Source organism: Anomaloglossus baeobatrachus, chromosome 2 (assembly GCF_048569485.1).
Source record: "Anomaloglossus baeobatrachus isolate aAnoBae1 chromosome 2, aAnoBae1.hap1, whole genome shotgun sequence".
Lineage (NCBI taxonomy): Eukaryota > Metazoa > Chordata > Amphibia > Anura > Aromobatidae > Anomaloglossus > Anomaloglossus baeobatrachus.
The window spans coordinates 84786459-84806047 of record NC_134354.1 but is presented as its reverse complement, the minus strand read 5'-3'; the positions used below and the strand labels follow the sequence as shown (position 1 = coordinate 84806047).

The 19589-nt window shown below is 49.8% G+C and overlaps 1 protein-coding gene across 2 annotated transcripts in view; it reads left to right on the top strand.

Annotated features, from left to right (window-relative positions):
• The window catches only part of RIOX2 (ribosomal oxygenase 2), a 73918-nt gene that overhangs the window by 32740 nt on the left and 21589 nt on the right, over nucleotides 1-19589 (top strand). For both annotated transcript variants that reach the window (XM_075335129.1, XM_075335130.1), the window contains exons 7-8: nucleotides 4836-5004; nucleotides 7239-7324. In XM_075335129.1, the coding sequence (XP_075191244.1) occupies nucleotides 4836-5004; nucleotides 7239-7324 (255 nt within the window). The remainder of the gene's footprint in view (nucleotides 1-4835; nucleotides 5005-7238; nucleotides 7325-19589) is intronic.

Genomic DNA, 19589 nt, shown 5'->3' with positions numbered 1-19589 from the left:
AACTGGCAGTGCGCTCTCTGCTGAGGCCCCGCCGTTATTCCCTCAGACGCCTGATGCAGGTGCTGGGTCAAATGGTGGCGTCAATGGAGGCTGTTCCCTTTGCCCAGTTCCATCTTCGTCCCCTGCAACTGGATATTCTCCGCTGTTGAGACAAACGGCCTTCCTCCTTGCACAGGTTAGTGGCTCTGTCGCCACAGACCAGGAGCTCTCTTCAGTGGTGGCTTCGGCCCCTCTCTCTGTCCCAGGGGCGCTCCTTCCTGGCCCCGTCCTGGGTGATCCTCACCACGGATGCCAGTCTATCCGGCTGGGGAGCGGTATGTCTCCACCACAGAGCGCAGGGCACTTGGACTCCGTCCGAGTCAGCCCTTTCGATCAATGTGCTGGAAACCAGAGCCGTGCTTCTGGCTCTCCTAGCTTTTCACCACCTGTTGGCGGGCAGGCACATCCGAGTCCAGTCAGACAACGCGACAGCGGTTGCCTACATCAATCACCAAGGCGGAACACGCAGCCGCCTGGCAATGTTGGAGGTACAACGCATCCTTCAATGGGTGGAGGACTCCAAGTCCACCATATCCGCAGTCCACATCCCAGGCGTGGAAAACTGGGAGGCAGATTATCTCAGGCGTCAAACCGTGGACAGTGGCGAGTGTTCCCTGCACCCGGCAGTGTTTGTCAATCTGCCGCAAATGGGGCACTCCGGACGTGGACCTAATGGCATCCCGTCACAACAACAAAGTTCCTGTTTACGTGGCTCGCTCCCACGATCCTCAGGCATTCGCCGCAGACGCTCTGGTTCAAGACTGGTCCCAGTTTCGTCTGTCCTACGTGTTTCCCCCTCTAGCCCTCTTGCCCAGAGTCCTGCGCAAGATCAGAATGGAGGGCCGTCGAGTCATCCTCATTGCTCCGGACTGGCCCAGGCGAGCTTGGTACCCAGACCTGCTCCATCTGTCCGTAGAGGTGCCGTGGCATCTCCCGGACCGTCCAGACCTTCTCTCACAAGGTCCGTTTTTCCGCCTGAATTCTGTGGCTCTCAAATTGACGGCGTGGCTCTTGAGTCCTGGATCTTGACGGCTTCTGGTATTCCTCCGGAAGTCATCTCCACTATGACTCGGGCCCGTAAGTCTTCCTCCGCCAAGATCTATCACAGGACTTGGAAAATTTTCCTGTCCTGGTGTCGCTCTTCCGGCCATCCTCCTTGGCCATTCTCCTTGCCGACCCTTCTGTCCTTTCTACAGTCCGGTCTGCAGCTAGGACTGTCCCTCAACTCTCTCAAGGGACAAGTCTCAGCTCTGTCAGTGCTGTTCCAGCGGCGTCTCGCCCGGCTGGCTCAGGTCCGCACCTTCATGCAGGGCGCGTCTCACATCATTCCGCCTTACCGGCGGCCCTTGGATCCCTGGGACCTTAATTTGGTTCTCACGGTTTTGCAGAAACCCCCCCTTTGAGCCTCTTGGGGAGGTTTCTTTGTTTCGTCTTTCACAGAAAGTGGTCTTTCTGGTGGCCATAACTTCCCTCAGGAGAGTCTCCAATTTGGCTGCGCTCTCTTCGGAGTCACCTTTTTTGGTTTTTCATCAAGACAAGGTGGTTCTCCATCCGACTCCGGACTTTCTTCCTAAGGTGGTCTCTCCTTTCCACCTTTACCAGGACATTACCCTACCTTCCTTTTGTCCGGCTACTGTTCATCGCTTTGAAAAAGCGTTGCATACTCTGGATCTGGTGCGTGCTCTCCGGATCTATGTGTCTCGCACCGCTGCTCTTAGGCGGTGCACCTCTCTTTTTGTGCTAACCACAGGCCGGCGCAAGGGCTTCTGCTTCTAAGCCGACCTTAGCCCGTTGGATTAGGTCGACCATTTCGGACGCCTACCAGTGTTCTCAGGTGCCTCCCCCGCCGGGGATCAAGGCACATTCGACCAGAGCTGTCGGTGCCTCTTGGGCTTTCAGGCACCAGGCTACGGCTCAACAAGTCTGTCAGGCTGCCACTTGGACTAGCCTGCATACCTTTTCAAAGCACTACCAAGTGCATGCTCATGCTTCGGCAGATGCGAGCTTGGGCAGACGCATCCTTCAGGCGGCTGTCGCCCATTTGTGAAGTTAGGTTCTGCCTACTTCTTAGTTTTTTCTGTTTATTTCCCACCCAGGGACTGCTTTGAGTCGTCCCATGGTCTGGGTCTCCCAAAGGAACGATAAAGAAAAAGAGAATTTTGTTTACTTACCGTAATTCTTTTTCTTATAGTTTCGTATTGGGAGACCCAGCTCCCTCACTGTTGTCTGTTGGCAATTTCTTGTTCCGCGTGTTTTCACCGGCTGTTGTCGTGGACAGAGTCTCCGGTTGTTCCGGCTCTTGCTCTGTTCTACTTGTGGGTGGCTATTCTCCTTCAGCTTTTGCACTAAACTGGCTGGGTCTGCTCACCAGGGGGTGTATAAGCTCAGAGGGAGGAGCTACACTTTTAAGTGTAGTACTTTGTGTGTCCTCCGGAGGCAGAAGCTAAACACCCATGGTCTGGGTCTCCCAATACGGAACTATAAGAAAAAGAATTTACGGTAAGTAAACAAAATTCTCTTTCTTTTCATGGCTTGAGAGTGACTTTTTATCCTCTTGTCCTATCAGGCCTCTGGCCTACTACCGTTACATTGACGATATTTTAATCATCTGGACAGAGTCTGAGCAGCAGCTGAAGACCTTCCATGAACAATTTAATCAGTTTCATCCCACCATCAACCTAACACTCAACTACTCCTGCACTGAAATCAACTTCTTGGACACCATTATTAAACTACGGAACAATGAAATAGAGACATCCCTGTACAAGAAGCCAATTGACCATCCAACATACCTGAAATGGGACAGTTTTCATCCAAAACACATAAAAAACTCTATTGTATACAGCCAGGCTATCGGGTACAATCGGATATATTCCAACAGTACAGATAGACAATCACCTTGAGGGCCTCAGAAAGACCTTTCTGAATCAAGGCTACCACCCAAGAACAATTGAAAACCAGATTACAAGAGCCACCAGAATATCAAGAAACCATCTCCTACATTATAAAACTAAAGAAGAAAACAACCGGGTCCCTCTTGTAGTCACCTACAATCCACATCTGGAGGTTTTTAGAGGAGCTGCACGGAAACTACAACCATTACTGCAAAAAGATGCCCGGTTAAAATCTATTTTTCCAGACCCCCCACTTCTGTGTTTTAGACAGCCCCCAAATCTAAGAAGCATCATTGTCAGAAGCTCCCTGTCTTCTCCAACAACAGGAACATTTCCCTGCAACCAGAAAAAATGTAAGACCTGTCCATTAATATTGACAACAGACAAGATAAAGATTCCCAGATCACATCAGGACTACAAGATCCCAGGTACCTTCAGCTGCACCACAACCAATGTGGTGTACTTAATTATATGTACCAAATGTCCAACTGGGGATCTGTATGTAGGGGAGACCGGACAACAGCTCAGGACAAGGATGAATTCTCACCGCCACACAATTAGAGAAAAAAGGATGGATCTACCTGTGGCCAAACATTTTTGTAACTCAGACCACAGCATCATGGACATGAAATTGCTGGTATTGAAAGGAAACTTCAAGTCCCAGAGAGACAGGAGACTATGGGAGTACAAACTTATGATGACCTTTGACACATTCAGAGTAGGAATGAATGTGTCTCATGGATTCATGTCTTTTTACATCAGTTAAAAGATGTGCTCCTCTGACCATCCGAGCGCATCACAGCCCGGGCCAGACCCTTATCAAAGGACAATAAAACTTTCACACTGAACTGCAGCAAAATTTATGGCCACAACAGTTTGCCCCCTGCCATAGTGATAGTTCTGTTTTATATAACTTGGTTGTTTTTTGTTGTTTGTTTTTTTTACTGCCCCATTCTATGTCCTGTTGTGTATAAATATGTGACTCTTCAGATTTTGTGTTATACCATGCCTGATGAAGAGACCTGCGTAGTCTGGAAAGCTTGCAATTATTACCATCTTTTCAGTTAGCCATTAAAAGGTATCAACCACTGAGGACTTCAGTTCTTTTAAACAAAATTTTTTTATCTCTACTGGCTAACACGGTACAAAGATATATTTTACTTGTATAAGCTATAGAAATCTAAAAAAATAAAATTGCCAATAAAACAACAAAAAATGAAAACTTCCTATGTAAAAATAAAAAGTTACGGCTCAGAAAATGCAAACACAATTTTTTACAGGAACAATATATATGTTTGGTATTGCCGTAATCGTACGCCCTGGAGAATCTTGTTCATTAAAACTAAACCCAAAAGTCAATGATGGGAAGTTCTGGCTCCTACAGAAGGGGAGAAAAATGCTAAAGTGCAGAAATTGGCTTAGAGAAGAAGGGGTTGAAGGTTCTACTTGTGGGGCCTACTTTAGGGTCTGCGGTCATTCCCTTTTATACTTTTCTGGGAGTGAGAGACCACCACCCCTCCCCCCCCCACCACCACCACTTTCACAGCCAAGCCTGCTCTGTCGCCGGCTCCACTGTAAGCAAATTACAGGCCGCCATCTCTCTAGGAAGGATGGGCTGTCAAAAAATATGCTTTTCTAGGATCTTGAGGGGGATTTTAGTTGAGCTCTGTTTTAAATGATTATTTGGCTAATCCCACTCATGAAAGGAACGATTCCAATAGCAAAAGTACAGATATAGGAAGGAATTATTGCATATGGTTCTCCTAACAAATATATTCACGATTTGGTTTGTATGCCCAACTGCTTTCCGTTTTCATTATTATATATATATTTATTTATTTTTATTTTTTTTTTACCAATTTATCTTTATAAATTAATGTCCATTTTATGTGACTGTTTCAGTGCTTAGACCCCAGCAGGGCAGGTTGTACCCTCAGTGCTCTCCTGTCTGATATAGGCAAGAGAATGGAGGGCAGGTGCCAGCTGCGGTCCTGTGAGATGCTGCGGGACTTCATGGGAAACAGATTGCCGCCTTATCTGGATGTGGACTCCTCAAATCAGGAGACGTCAGGTCCGCTGATGAAAATGTCTTATTTTTCGTTATTTGATAGTAAAATGTACAGATATTTAGCTTTGTGCTTTATTATTATTATTATTATTATTATTATTATTATTATTTATTGCGCCATTTATTCCATGGCGCTTTACAAGTGAAAGAGGGTATACGTACAACAATCATTAACAGTACAAAACAGACTGGTACAGGAGGAGAGAGGACCCTGCCCGCGAGGGCTCACAGTCTACAGGGAATGGGTTATGGTACAGTAGGTGAGGACAGAGCTGGTTGCGCAGTGGTCTACTGGACTGAGGGCTATTGTAGGTTGTAGGCTTTATACCATCTTATACTTTTAGGTTAAACTCATTAGATAAATTTTGCAAAATTATATGAAGTTCATAAATGTAATCTTTTATGACAAATGGTACAAATAAAGAAAGAAAATAGGGTTTGAAACATCTCCCCCATATTATATCCCCTTATGTATAAGGGCAGTTTCACACTTGCGCTATTTTAACAGATTCGGGCTCCGTCACAAATACAGTACAGTTCATTTATTTACAGTGGAAGCGCGACATCATGTGGACACAAGCGGGTACTGCATGACACACACACGCAATAGTAACGCGCTTCAAATGTAAATAAATGAACTGTACTACATTAGTGACGGATTCCGTTTGCGTCAAAACAACGCAAGTGTGAAACTAGCCTTAATTAGATGTTACTATTGTCTGAGATTTGTTCCTATGCACTGTCTCAAGTATCGGGTTATGTTAGGACGCAATCTGTCAGCAAAAGTGAAGGCTGCTATATAATTTAGACTAAAGTAGGCTAAACCCTCCAACAGTTTAATATCTATGGGACTTGGCCTATTGAATTTCATCAGCCTATCATTTTGTTCTACGCTGGGATAAGACGCCATCTGTGGGGAGGCCCGGCGGCCATCTGTGGGGAGGCCCGGCGGCCATCTGCGGGGAGGCCCGGCGGCCATCTGCGGGGGGGCTCGGCGGCCGTCTGCGGGGGGGGGGCCCGGCGGCCGTCTGCGGGGGTGGGCCCGGCGGCCGTCTGCGGGGGTGGGCCCGGCGGCCGTCTGCGGGGGGGGCCTGGCGGCCGTCTGCGGGGGGGCCCGGCGGCCGTCTGCGGGGGAGCGTGGCGGCGGCCGGCTGGGGAGCCTGGCGGCGGCCGGCTGGGGAGCCCGGCGGCTTCTCTCCCAGAGAGAGAACAGGAATGCTTGTCTGAGCCAAATGTTCCTGTCTGGCGGAGTCAATAAACATAGCTGTCGGCTCAACAATCATTTGCAACACTTTCTAATAATTTCTATGGGAAATCCTCTTTACTGTTCAATTGAGGAGTTATTTTAGGTTGTTTTGGTTTCTTTTCTGATATGAGTGCATGTTTTCATTTAGATGGCTCCTGATAAAATCTTCCAAAATGAGCCCTGTTACATGAAACGGCTGCAAAATCCTTTTTAAGGCTCTGTGCGCACTAGAAAATTGACTTTTCTTGAGAAAAATCCGCACCCTCTGGCAGAATACTGCACCCGCAGAAAAAAATGCACCCGTATTTTTGCCGCTTTTTTTTTTTTTTTTTCTGCGGGTTGGTCCCTGCGGTTTTTTTACCATTATCTATGGCAAAAACCGCAGGTACCTGTAGAAAAGAAGTGACATGCACATTCTTTTTGCTGCAGAAATTCTGCAGCAAAACCTGTAGGGGGGAAAAAAAAGCACACACTTTTTTTTTTTTTTTTACCAATAGGTTTTGCTGGGGAATGACTGCAGAAAGGTTATGAACATTTTCTGCAGCAATTCATGCAGCAAAACCGCGGCAAAAACCACAGTGTGCACACAGGGCCTAAGAAAAGTATCAGGAAAATCAGAGCTCAAAAAAAAAATAATTTCCTGATACTTTCTTATTCAAAAATGTCTTTTTTTGTTTTTTGTGTCAAAAACCCCCCCACAAAAAACCTGTGTGGACATACCTAATATTTCGTTAATATCCAGTAGTAAATGAATTGATAATTTCCTGAAATATTAACGATACATAGCAGATTATAAGAAAAATACCCTTGCATTATGTGATGGAGGTCGTGACTCTTTAGCTTCTGGATTTGCACAGTTCTTCAGGCCCCAGTCAGTGTGATGCACAAATAGAATCAGGAATTATATTTCTATAGGTAATATCTGTATTCTATAGGTGTTATCTGACGTCCTCCCTTCAGTCTATAGTCGCTTATTTTTCTCTCTTTGCAGACGCTCCACCGAATCTTAACAGCACAATCAAACTCCAGTACAAAGACTACGCAGCCATCACTACAGATCACGTCCCAGAAGCGCTGGTAGGAGCTCTGATTACATTACATCTATTAGGTCTAATGGCTTTTTTGCTGCATCAGATCCAAGTGAAATCTACATATTCAGATACATTCATTATAACACATCAGACTGTGCATCATTGAATATTCTCACATCTAGGCATTTTGTGCCTTTTTTAAAGGAGTCATTCCATGAAAAACATCTACCAGCTATCAACAGGCCAGGTGATAAATGCAGGACTGCTTGGGCCCCACCTGTCAATAGAATAGGAGATTACCCAACCCTTGGTCCCTGTCATTGCACAATCCTGCTCCATCCAGTGTGTATGGATGCTACGTCTACACTCCACTAGAAACAGGTCTATCCATGATAAACACAAGAAAAACCTATTAAAAAATAAAAATGTACCCGAAAAATGAGATTGCACATTGTATAATGACTTTCAGCATATACAATTAATATAGGGGAAGAGAAGAGGCTGTATAAATTAAGATGGGAACTTCAGAAACACAGAATTGGTTCGGTCGTGGCAAGAGCTTACATATGAATAGGAGAGCAGTGGTGAATTTACATAGAATAATACCTAATACAATTCAACAGAAATGTATTCTGTAGGTTAAGATAACCCATCCATAAAAACAAGATCATATTACTTGACTTCAAGCTGACACTTTAAACCATCCAAGGAAATCTCTATTTCTTTTTCGCTCCTAATTGGGAGACCCAGACAATTGGGTGTATAGCTATTGCCTCCGGAGGCCACACAAAGTATTACACTTAAAAGTGTAAGGCCCCTCCCCTTCTGGCTATACACCCCCAGTGGGATCACTGGCTCACCAGTTTTGTGCTTTGTGCGAAGGAGGCAACACATCCACGCATAGCTCCACTGTTTAGTCAGCAGCAGCTGCTGACTATGTCGGATGGAAGAAAAGAGGGCCCATACAGGGCTCCCAGCATGCTCCCTTCTCACCCCACTTCATGTCGGAGGTGTTTGTTAAGGTTGAGGTACCCATTGCGGGTACGGAGGCTGGAGCCCACATGCTGCTTCCTTCCCCATCCCTTTTTACAGGGCTCTGGGTGAAGTGGGATTCTATCGGTCTCCAGGCACTGAGACCGTGCTCCATCCACAGCCCCTGGTATCTGCTGGACATGGAGCGGAGTATCTTCAGGGACATGGCCCTGCTACATGGAGGTACTCTGTGTCCCTGTGGGGACCGCGCAGACACACGGCAGCACTGCTGGGTGTGTTAGTGCGCCAGGGACAGCGGCGCTGTCCGCACTAGTGCCATCGCACACCACAGCGTTGCTGGGTGTGTTAGTGTATTGGGTGACTACTGCGCTAACCGCCGCTGCCATTTTTATTTAAGGCGCCGCTGGGATTTGTGGTGCGCCGGGGACTTCCGCGCCGGCCAGCACTGATATGCCGGCCGCGCTTATTAACTCGAGTCCCCGGCTTCTGGGCCTAGTCTCCCTTCGTTTCCGCCCGCAGGCCTGACAGTCAGGGTAGGGGCGTGACGCTGCATAGCACAGCAGCGCTGAGAGCTGGAGTATGTTTTGCATACTCCACCCCTCTCACTGTGTGCACTGTGAAACCGGATTCCCGCACTTTCTCAGGCACGCCCACGGCTTCCTTCTCTACAAGGACGCCGGCAGCCATTAGTGTCAGTTTCTGTACGATACAGAGACAAGTGTGGAAGACCCTGGCATTCTGATAGTCACACAATCGCTGCAACAGGCGTTAAGCAGCACCTGTGGTGCTAACCCCACTAGTGCAGAAGTGCACTTATAGATATGCTTGTACTATATACATTGCACTGTTTGGTCGCACGTTGTATATACCCTCCTGGATTGTGCGGAGGAGTTATCAGCATATTCTCTGTGTAAAACAAAGGTGCAGAACCACATGTTTTTCTATGCAGCCGGTACAGCATGTACGGCTATACGGCCGGCAGGTTACATAGACCCCCATTATATCAACTCAGCCGGAGTCTCTGCTAATGGCCAGAGGATGAGGACGGTGTCTGCAGTATTTACTGACAGATTTTCTGAGACTATAGCTATGATACTAGAAGCCTAGCAGTCCGGACATGTCTCTCACAACATGGGCACTGTTGAATCATTGATCCATGGCCCCCCTCAGTGTGAACAACTAACAGCTCCGGGAATGTCACACGCATCCCAGAGTCACGGCTCTGCACAGACGTCAGTCCCAGACAGCCTAAGCGGGCTCACTATGAGCGGCCCTCGGTTTCATCAGGGTCCTAACAGAAGGACTCTCTGTGTAATGAGGCGGAAGTAGCGGCTCAGGATTCTGATCCTGAGACCGCTCTCAATCTGGATACACCTAATGGTGACGCCATAGTGAATAATCTTATAGCGTCCATCAATAGAATGTTGGTTATTTCTCACCCAGCTCCTCCAGTGGAGGAGTCAGCTTCACGTATTTTTCTGGACCACTCTGCCTTCAGAGAGGCAGTCCAGGAACACCACACTTATCCAGATATGCGCTTCTCCAAACGGCTTAGGATACACGTTATCCCTGCCCCCTGACGTGGTCAAGGACTGGACCCAGTGTCCCAAGCGGCATCCTCCAATCTCCAGGCTTGTAGCTAGATCCATAGTTGCAGTGGGAGATGGAGCTGCACTTAAAGATGCCACTGACAGACAGATGGATCTCTGGTCTAAATCCATCTATGAGACTGTCGGCGCACCGTTGGCTCCAGCATTCTCACCCTTGGGGCACTCCAAGCTATTTCAGCTTGTCTTACACAGATTGACACGGTTACACGTACATCTGTGCCGCAGGTGGCATCCTTAACCTCTCAAATGTCTGCATTTGTTTCTTACGCGATTCAGGTTGCCCTAGACTCTGCGAACCGTACGGCAGTAGCCTCCGCTGCTCCGTGTTTTTAAGCAGAGCCTGGTCTGCTCGTTAAGTGAATGGAAGGCAGATTCTGCTTCCAAAAAAGGTTGCTTAACCAGTTGCCCTTTTCTGCTGACCGACTGTTTGGTGAGCGTTTGGATGTAACCATTAAACAGTCCAGGGGTAAGGATTCATCCTTTCCTCAGCCCGGACACAACAAACCCCAACAGAGCAGGAGGCAGTCGTGGTTTCGGTCTTTTCGAGGCTCGGGCAGGTCCCATTTTTCCTCGTCCAATGTGGACTCAAAAGGATCAGAGGAGCTCAGATTCTTGGCGGGCTCAGTCACGCCCAAAAAAGAGACAGTCTGAAAACCCGCTTCCAAGGCGGCTTCCTCATGACTTGCGGCCTCCTCTCTCCGCATCCTCGGTCGGTAGCTGGCTCACCCGCCTTGGCGATATTTAGCTGCCATAGGTCAATGACCGTTGGGTGTGAGACATTCTGTCTCACGGGTACAGGATAGAGCTCACTTCTCGTCCTCCAACTCGATTCTTCAGAACTTCTCCACCTCCCGGCCGAGCCGCTGCTCTTCTGCAAACAGGGTGCACTCTATAGGCAGAAAGAGTGATGACCCCCGTTCCTCTTCAGGAACAAGGTCACGGTTTTTACCCCAAATTGTTTGCGGTGCCTATAAGAACGGGCCGTTCCGTCCCGTTCTGGATCTAAAACTGCTCAGCAAGCTCGTGGACACCAGGCGGTTCCGGATGGAATCCCTCCGCCATGTCATCGCCTCAATGTCCCAAGGAGATTTCCTAGCATCATTAGGCATCAAGGATGCTTATCCACACGTGCCGATGGATCCAGAGCACTAGCGTTTCTACGCTTCGTTATAGGAGACGAACACCTTCTGTTCGTAGCTCTACCTTCCGGCTAGCGACAGTCCCACTGGTCTTCGCCAAGGTCAGGGCAGCAGTAGTCACAGTCCTGCACTCTCAGGGTCACTCTGTGATCCCATATTTAGACGATCTACTTGTCAAGGCACTCTCTTAGGAAACATGCCGACACTGCCCGAACGTTGCGCTGGAGACTCTCTAGAGTTTTGGGTGGATCATCAACTTTTTGAAGTCAGATCCGACCCCGACCCTATCGCTAACATATCTAGGCATGGAGTTTCATACTCTCTCAGCGATAGTGCAGCTTCCGCTAGACAAACAGCATTCACTACGGGCTGCAATCTCTTCTTTAAGAACCAGTCGCACACATTGAGACGCCTCATGCACTTCCTACGTAAGATGGTAGCAATGGAGGCAGTTCTTTTCGCGCAGTTTCATCTGCGTCCACTACAATGTGACATTCTCCGCCAATGGGACGGGGAGTCGACCTCCCTCAACAGAGTCGTCTTTCTTTCTCAGGCGGCCAAGGAATCTCTACGGTGGTGGCTTCTTCCCACCTCATGGTCAAAAAGAAGGTCCTTCCTATCCCCATCCTGGGCGATAGTTACGACAGACGCGAGTCTATCAGGGTGGGGAGCAGTTTTTCTCCACCACAGCGCTCAGGGTACGTGGACTCAGCAAGAGTCCACCCTTCAGATCAATGTTCTCGAACACAGAGCAGTGTATCTTGCCCTACAAACCTTCCAACAGCAGCTGGACAGCAAGCAAATCCGACTTCAGTCGGACAACTCCACAGCGGTGGCATACATCAACCACCAAGGAAGAACGCGCAACCGGCAAGCCTTCCAGGAAGTCCGGCAGGTTCTGATGTGGGTGGAAGACACGGCATCCACCATATCCACAGTTCACATCCCAGGCGTGGAAAACTAGGAAGCTGACTTCCTAAGTCGCCGGGGTGTGACCGAAAGGGTATGGTCTCTTCACCCGGACGGGTTTCAGGAGATCTGGCGCCGCTGACAGAGGCCGGACGTCGATCTAATGGCGTCACGGCACAACAACAATGTGCCAGCTTCATGGCACGGTTTCACAATCATCGAGCTCTGGCGGCAGACGCCTTAGTTCAGCATTGGTCGCAGTTCCAGCTACCTTATGTGCCACCTCTGGCATTGTTGCCCAGAGTGCTGCGCTAGATCAGGACCGACTGCGGCCGCGCCATCCTCGTCGCTACAGATTGGCCGAGGATGTTGTGGTTCCCGGTTCTGTGGTGCCTCACGGTAGGCTAACCGGGGGCACTACCAGACCAATCAGACTGGCTGTCTCAAGGGCCATTCTTCCATTTGAATTCTACGGCCCTCAACCTGATGGTGTGGCATTGAGTCCTGGAACCTAGTGTCGTCAGGATTACCTCAGGACGTGGTTGCCACCATGAGACAGGCTAGCATACCAACGTCCGCCAAGATTGACCACAGGACGTGGAAGATATTCTTATCTCGGTGCTCGGCGCAGGGTGTTTCTCCCTGGCCGGTTGCATCGTCTATGTTTCCTTCCTTCCTGCAATCTAGGTTGGAAAAAGGGTTGTCGCTCAGTTCCCTTTAGGGACAAGTCTCAGCGCTATCTGTATTTTTTCAGAAACGACTTCCTCAGGTACGCACGTTCCTACGGGGAGTTTGTCGTCTCAGCACTCCGTACAAGCGACCGTTAGAGCCCTGGGATCTGAACAAGGTTCTAATTGCTCTCCAGATGCCGCCGTTCGAGCCTTTGAAAGAGGTCTCCCTTCCCGCTTTTCTCGGGAAGTGGCCTTCTAGTAACGGTCTCGTCTCTTAGGAGAGTTTCCGAGCTAGCAACGCTCTCATACAAATCTCCCTTCCTGGTCCTTCACCAGGACAGGGTAGTTCTGCGTCCGATTCCGGAATTTCTCCCTAAGGTGGTATCCCACTTTCATATCAATCAGGATATCACCTCACCTTCTTTGTGTCCTCGTCCAGTCCATCAATTTCAGAAGGATTTGCATCTGTTGGTTCTGGTGAGAGCACTCAGGTTCTACTTCCCGCATGGCGCTCCTGCGCCACCCGGATGCACTCTTTGTCCTTGTCGCTGGTCGGCGTAAACAGTCGCAAGCTTCTGAATCCACCCTGGCTCGGGGGATCGAGGAACCAATTCTTGAAACCTACAGTTCTACTGGGCTTCTGGTTCTCTCAAGGCTGAAGGCCATTCTACCAGAGCTGTGGGTGCATCCTGGGCATTACGGCACCAGGCTACGGCTCAGCAGGTGTGTCAGGCACCTACCTGATTGAGTCTGCATACTTTTACCAAGCATTTTCAGGTGCATACCTACGCTTCGGCAGACGCCAGCCTAGGTAGATAAGTCCTTCAGGCGGCGATTGCCCACCTGTAGGAAAGGGCTGTTTGACGGCCCTATCACGAGGTATTCTTTTACCCACCCAGGGACTGCTTTTGGACGTCCCAATTGTCTGGGTCTCCCAATTAGGAGCGAAAAAGAAGAAGGGAATTTTGTTTACTTACCGTAAATTCCTTTTCTTCTAGCTCCAATTGGGAGACCCAGCACCCGCCCTGTTTTCTCGGGGTTTTTCTGTTTTTTCGGGTACACATGTTGTTCATGTGGTATGGTTCAGTTCTCCGATGTTTCCTCGGATTGAATTGGTCTTTAAACCAGTTATTGGCTTTCCTCCTTCTTGCTTTGGCACTAAAACTGGTGAGCCAGTGATCCCACTGGGGGTGTATAGCCAGAAGGGGAGGGGCCTTACACTTTTAAGTGTAATACTTTGTGTGGCCTCCGGAGGCAATAGCTATACACCCAATTGTCTGGGTCTCCCAATTGGAGCTAGAAGAAAAGGAATTTACGGTAAGTAAACAAAATTCCCTTCTTGTTTTGCCTATACACCAGCAATTGTTACCTCCTGAGGAAGCTGGTGTATAAGCGAAACGTGTATCGGGCTTTCCTTGATCAGTGCGTTTGCTTTATAATGTCACTAAGTAATATCATATGACCTTTTTTATGTTCGAGCATGGTGATCATTAATTATATTGGCATTGAGTAATGTGGTGGTTTACACAAGCTTGGCCCCACATGTTCTTTACCTATACAGCATAGTTAAATTGTATTCTACTGTGATCTATGCTCAGCATAGTTTATCTGCTATTATTATGTATGGATTTGTTTTATTAGCTGTGGCCACAACTTGTGTCCCCAATGTTATCTTGCAGTTATGGGGTTAATCTGCAGGTTAATAGCGTTCTAAAATTTTTTGGCTGGCTTTCAGTGATAGAAGTGTCTTCAGAGTGGCTATAGCTACCGCTCAGTATACAGTGAGTGGTGGCTGTATCCGAACCCCAATGGTATGATTGGCAGCTCGCGCTGCACTGCTACTCCGCAGAGATGGCAGCGAATGCCGGGGTGTGCTTACAGCTGTCACTTACGGTGCTGAGCGGTGACTGTAGCCATGCCGGATGTGCCTCTATGACTGAAAGCCGGAGGGGAAAAAAAGTTCAATTTCCAACAGAATCCGAGCTGTCAGTGTGCCACTATAGCATGCTATTAACCTGCCGATGAACCCTGTATCTGTAGGTTAATAACATTGGGCACTTGACAGGTTTATTTTATTTGCCTATATAACACCATCAGCTTAACAGACTGTTACAGACCTTTTCATATATACTTAGGTTATATTTCAACCTGCCCTTAAAGAGGTATTCCAGTAAGCAGAAGGTATCGCCAATGCACAGGGTAGATGATAACACTTCGATCTGGTATTGGGGTCTGACTCCTGTGACTCCCACCGATCACCTGTGCTGTGCTCTGCTTTCTCTAGTCGTCCTCTCATCCCATTCTAACATGGATGAAACTGCCCCTTTCTGGCAATCGGTGGGGATCCCAGCAGTCGGACTTCACCTGATCTAGAAAAAAAAAATCACCTTCCATCTGAAATACCCCTCCCTGGAAAGAATGACACCTTTTCCCAGATCTCCAAAATCCCTACTACCACAAAATACGTTTTCTATTGATATCACTGGGGTGTCACTTGGTGTCAGAGTAAATAGAGAGGCGTGGTCACAAATGACAGTAATGGTGTCTGTTAATCTTTAGATGTAAGTATCCCCCCCAGTATTTTTTTTTTTTTCCCTTCATTAACACCAGAAATGATGAAAACAAAGCAACCCCAGTATGAGCTATTACTGTCCTACTCGAGGACTCTGAAAGTAATGGCTCGTGCTGGTTTTTTTTTTTTGCACAATTTCTGCTTTTAATAAAAGTAAAACTTTTTGCCATTTCTTTATCGTTCCTATGGGAGACCCAGACATTGGGTGTATAGCTTCTGCCTCCGGAGGACACACAAAGTACTACACTCAAAAGTGTAGCTCCTCCCTCTGAGCTTATACACCCCCTGGAGAAACCAGATCTAGCCAGTTCATTGCTTTGTATTCAGGAGGCATACATCCACACATGCATTCTCATCTGATTTTTCATTTTTGGAAAGAGTTTGAAGAAAAGCGGGTCCAAGTCTGGACCCCCGGCATGTCCCTTCTCACCCCACTGTGTCGGCGGTGCTGTTAAGGTTGATTTCAAGGCTGGAGCCTTACATGCCGCGCTCCTTCACCATCCCTCGGGCTCTGGCTTGAAGTGGGAGCCAGCACGGTTCTCCATGCTTTGCAGGAGACCGGTCTCCATCCGCAGCCCTTCAGGATCCTGCTGGACGGAGCACTCATCCCCAGGGACCTGGCCCTGCGTCTCAGCAAGCTAAGTACCTGAGACGTTTATATTCTGGGGGTCCCTGTACTTTATTATGGTGGGAGAGTGTGCTGAGTGAGTTTTCTGACATTTCCGGCCGGTTCTCTGGCTGTCGCCTGAGAACCGCGCTGATGGTGCCTGCGCGCCGGCCGCACCGCTCAAATTTAGGCCCCGGCTTCGCTGGAGGCCTACTTTCGGTTTCACTGCCCTCGCATGTCATTCATGCAGAGGGACAGTGCGGCTCCGCCCAGCGGCTGTTTTGCACAGGGGAGAGACACTCCTCACTGAGTACATGTCTCCTCCCCTATAAGTCTCTTTGGCCCTCCAGATCCCGCTCTCAGGGTTGGTCCCGCCCCCTCTCCTCGCTCCGGCGCCATTTTATCAGCGTTTTTCTCTGCGATCATCACTGGCTGCAGCATCCCTGCTGAGGTGCTTGGGGGTCCGGGCTTTGGGATCTGGAGGGCACACAACACCGCTCCAGCGGTCTGGTAAGCCACAACCTCTGGTTGTGGGCCTCTGTATATACTCTCTGGGGGTCACTCTAGCAGAGCCCCCACTTCAGCAGCATGTCTCACACGAGGAGCAAGGCTCCAAAGCTATATTCAGTATGCACTGCATGTAAGATCATGCTGCCTGATCCGAGCACATTTCCACATTGTGATGCCTGCTCTCACCTGACAATGCCTTAGCCTGGAGTCTCGCCCCCAGTGGTCCCTCCGGCTGCTCCGGCTCCTGTGGCTGAACCCCCGGCTTGGGTAGAATCCTTATCTAGGTCTATCTCCCAGTCTTTTGCCGACTCCATGGGACAGCTGTCCCGGACTTTGCTGAACATGCATCAGCCCCCTTCACAGGGTGCCTCTGCTGCTAGGGCTCTCTCAGCGGAGCTCACAGAGGATTCTTCATCTGGTCCCAGGCCCCGTCCTCCTAAGAGGAGACGTAGGGCTCACTCCCCTTCCTCGTCCCGCGGCTCTGTTTCAGAGGCTGATTCGCAGGACGAGGAGGATGCCTTTACAGGGGGCTCAGATGCTACCTCCATGTGCCCCGTTGATCTGTCCGAAAGTGACTCAGATGTTAGTGATTTGATTGCGTCCATTAATTCTGTACTGGATCTCAATCCACCAGTATCAGAGGAGCAACCCTCTCTGGCAGAAAAGCACCAGTTTACCTTGCCTAAGAGGACAAAGAGTGTGTTCTTTAACCACTCCAGTTTTCAGGCCGCTGTGACCAAGCCTAGGGCCTGTCCTGACAAACGCTTCCCAAAGCATGGTTCTGATGACCGTTTTCCCTTTCCACCTGAGGTGGTCAAGGAGTGGGCTCATTCACCAAAGGTAGACCCCCCGGTGTCTAGACTTTCAGCCCGGACCGTGGTATCAGTGGCTGATGGCACCTCTCTTAAGGATTCCACTGACCGTCAGGTTGACCTTCTGGCCAAATCTGTATATGAGGCGGCAGGGGCCTCGTTCTCCCCATCTTTTGCAGCAGTGTGGGCTCTCAAAGCCATCTCTGCTTCTCTGGAGGAGATGCATTCCCTCGCCAGGGAATCTATGCCCGAAATGGTTGCCTTAACTTCCCAAGCTTCCGCTTTTTCATCCTATGCCATGTCTGCCATGCTGGAGGCTTCTCACCACACTGCGGTGGCTTCGGCTAATTCCCTCGCTATCCGCAGGATCTTGTGGCTTCGAGAGTGGAAGGCAGATGCTTCTTCAAAGAAGTACCTTGCTGGGCTCCCTTTTGCTGGGTCCAGGCTATTCGGTGAACAACTGGATGACATTATTAAGGAAGCTACTGGCGGGAAGAGTACTTCCTTGCCACAAACCAAAACCAGGAAACCTGTCCAGGGTAGGAACCAGTCGAAGTTTCGTTCCTTTCATTCCTCCAACTGGTCGACCTCTAAGCCCTCGGCCTCGTCCACTAACTCAGCCAAGGACCAGAAATCCAACTGGCGCACAAAGGCGCATCCACAGAAGACCGCAGGAGCTGCTGCCACTAAGGCAGCCTCCTCGTGACTATCTGTCCGCGCCAGCAACGCCCTTAGTCGGTGGCAGGCTCTCCCACTTTGGCGACACGTGGTTTCAACACGTCTCCGATCAGTGGGTGCGGGATGTCATCTCCCACGGCTACAGGATAGAATTCTCTTCCAGCCCGCCAAACAGATTTTTTCTGTCAACTCCCCCCTGTTCCAAGGCCGCCGCCTTCTCTCAGGCCGTGGCATCCTTGCAGGCCAACGGAGTAATTGTACCGGTTCCCACCCGGGAACGGTTCAGTCAGAGGTTTCTGCTCAAATCTCTTCCTAGTCCCCAAAAAGGACGGTTCCTTCCGGCCCATCCTGGATCAAAGGCTTCTCAACAAGCATGTTCAGGTGCGGCATTTTCGCATGGAATCTCTGCGGTCAGTCATTGCCTCAATGACCCAAGGGGATTTCCTGGAATCCATCGACATCAGAGATGCCTATCTGCATGTGCCAATTGCAGTTTCTCACCAGCGTTGGCTACGTTTTGCAATCGGAGAGCAACATTTCCAATTCGTGGCTCTCCCCTTCGGGTTAGCCACGGCCCCTCGGGTATTCACCAAGGTCATGGCAGCAGTGATTGCGGTCCTGCACCTACAGGGGTTGGCAGTGATCCCTTACCTGGACGACCTTCTAGTCAAGGCTTCATCCAGCGCAGACTGTCAGCGGAGTGTCTCGCTCACTCTCGCCACTCTAGCCCAATTCGGGTGGCTGGTCAATCTGCCCAAATCCACTCTGACTCCGACCCAGAGTCTCACGTACCTAGGGATGCAGTTCGAGACTCTTCCGGCACTTGTGAAGTTGCCCTTGATCAAACAGCAATCCCTCCAACTGGCGGTGCGCTCTCTGCTGAGGCCCCGCCGTTATTCCATCAGGCACCTGATGCAGGTGCTGGGTCAGATGGTGGCGTCAATGGAGGCTGTGCCCTTTGCCCAGTTCCATCTGCGTCCTCTGCAGCTGGACATTCTCCGCTGTTGGGACAAGCGGCCTTCCTCCTTGCACAGGTTAGTGGCTCTGTCGCCACAAGCCAGGAGCTCTCTTCAGTGGTGGCTTCGGCCCCTCTCTCTGTCTCAGGGACGCTCCTTCCTGGCTCCGTCCTGGGTGGTCCTCACCACGGATGCCAGTCTATCCGGCTGGGGAGCAGTATGTCTCCACCACCGAGCACAGGGCACTTGGACTCCGTCCGAGTCAGCCCTCTCGATCAATGTGCTGGAAACCAGAGCCGTGCTCCTGGCTCTCCTAGCTTTTCACCACCTATTGGCGGGCAAGCACATCCGAGTCCAATCAGACAACGCGACAGCGGTTGCCTACATCAATCACCAAGGCGGGACACGCAGCCGCCTGACAATGTTGGAGGTACAACGTATCCTTCAATGGACGGAGGACTCCAAGTCCACCATATCCGCAGTCCACATCCCAGGTGTGGAAAACTGGGAGGCAGATTATTTGAGACGTCAAACCGTGGACAGTGGCGAGTGGTCCCTGCATCCGACAGTGTTTCAGTCAATCTGCCGCAAGTAGGGCACTCCGGACGTGGACCTAATGGCATCCCGTCACAACAACAAGGTTCTGATTTACGTGGCTCGCTCCCACGATCCTCAGGCCTTCGCAGCGGACGCTCTGGTTCAAGACTGGTCCCAGTTTCATCTGTCCTACGTGTTTCCCCCTCTAGCTCTCTTGCCCAGAGTTCTGCGCAAGATCAGAATGGAGGGCCGTCGAGTCATTCTCATTGCCCCGGACTGGCCCAGGCGAGCTTGGTACCCAGACCTGCTCCATCTGT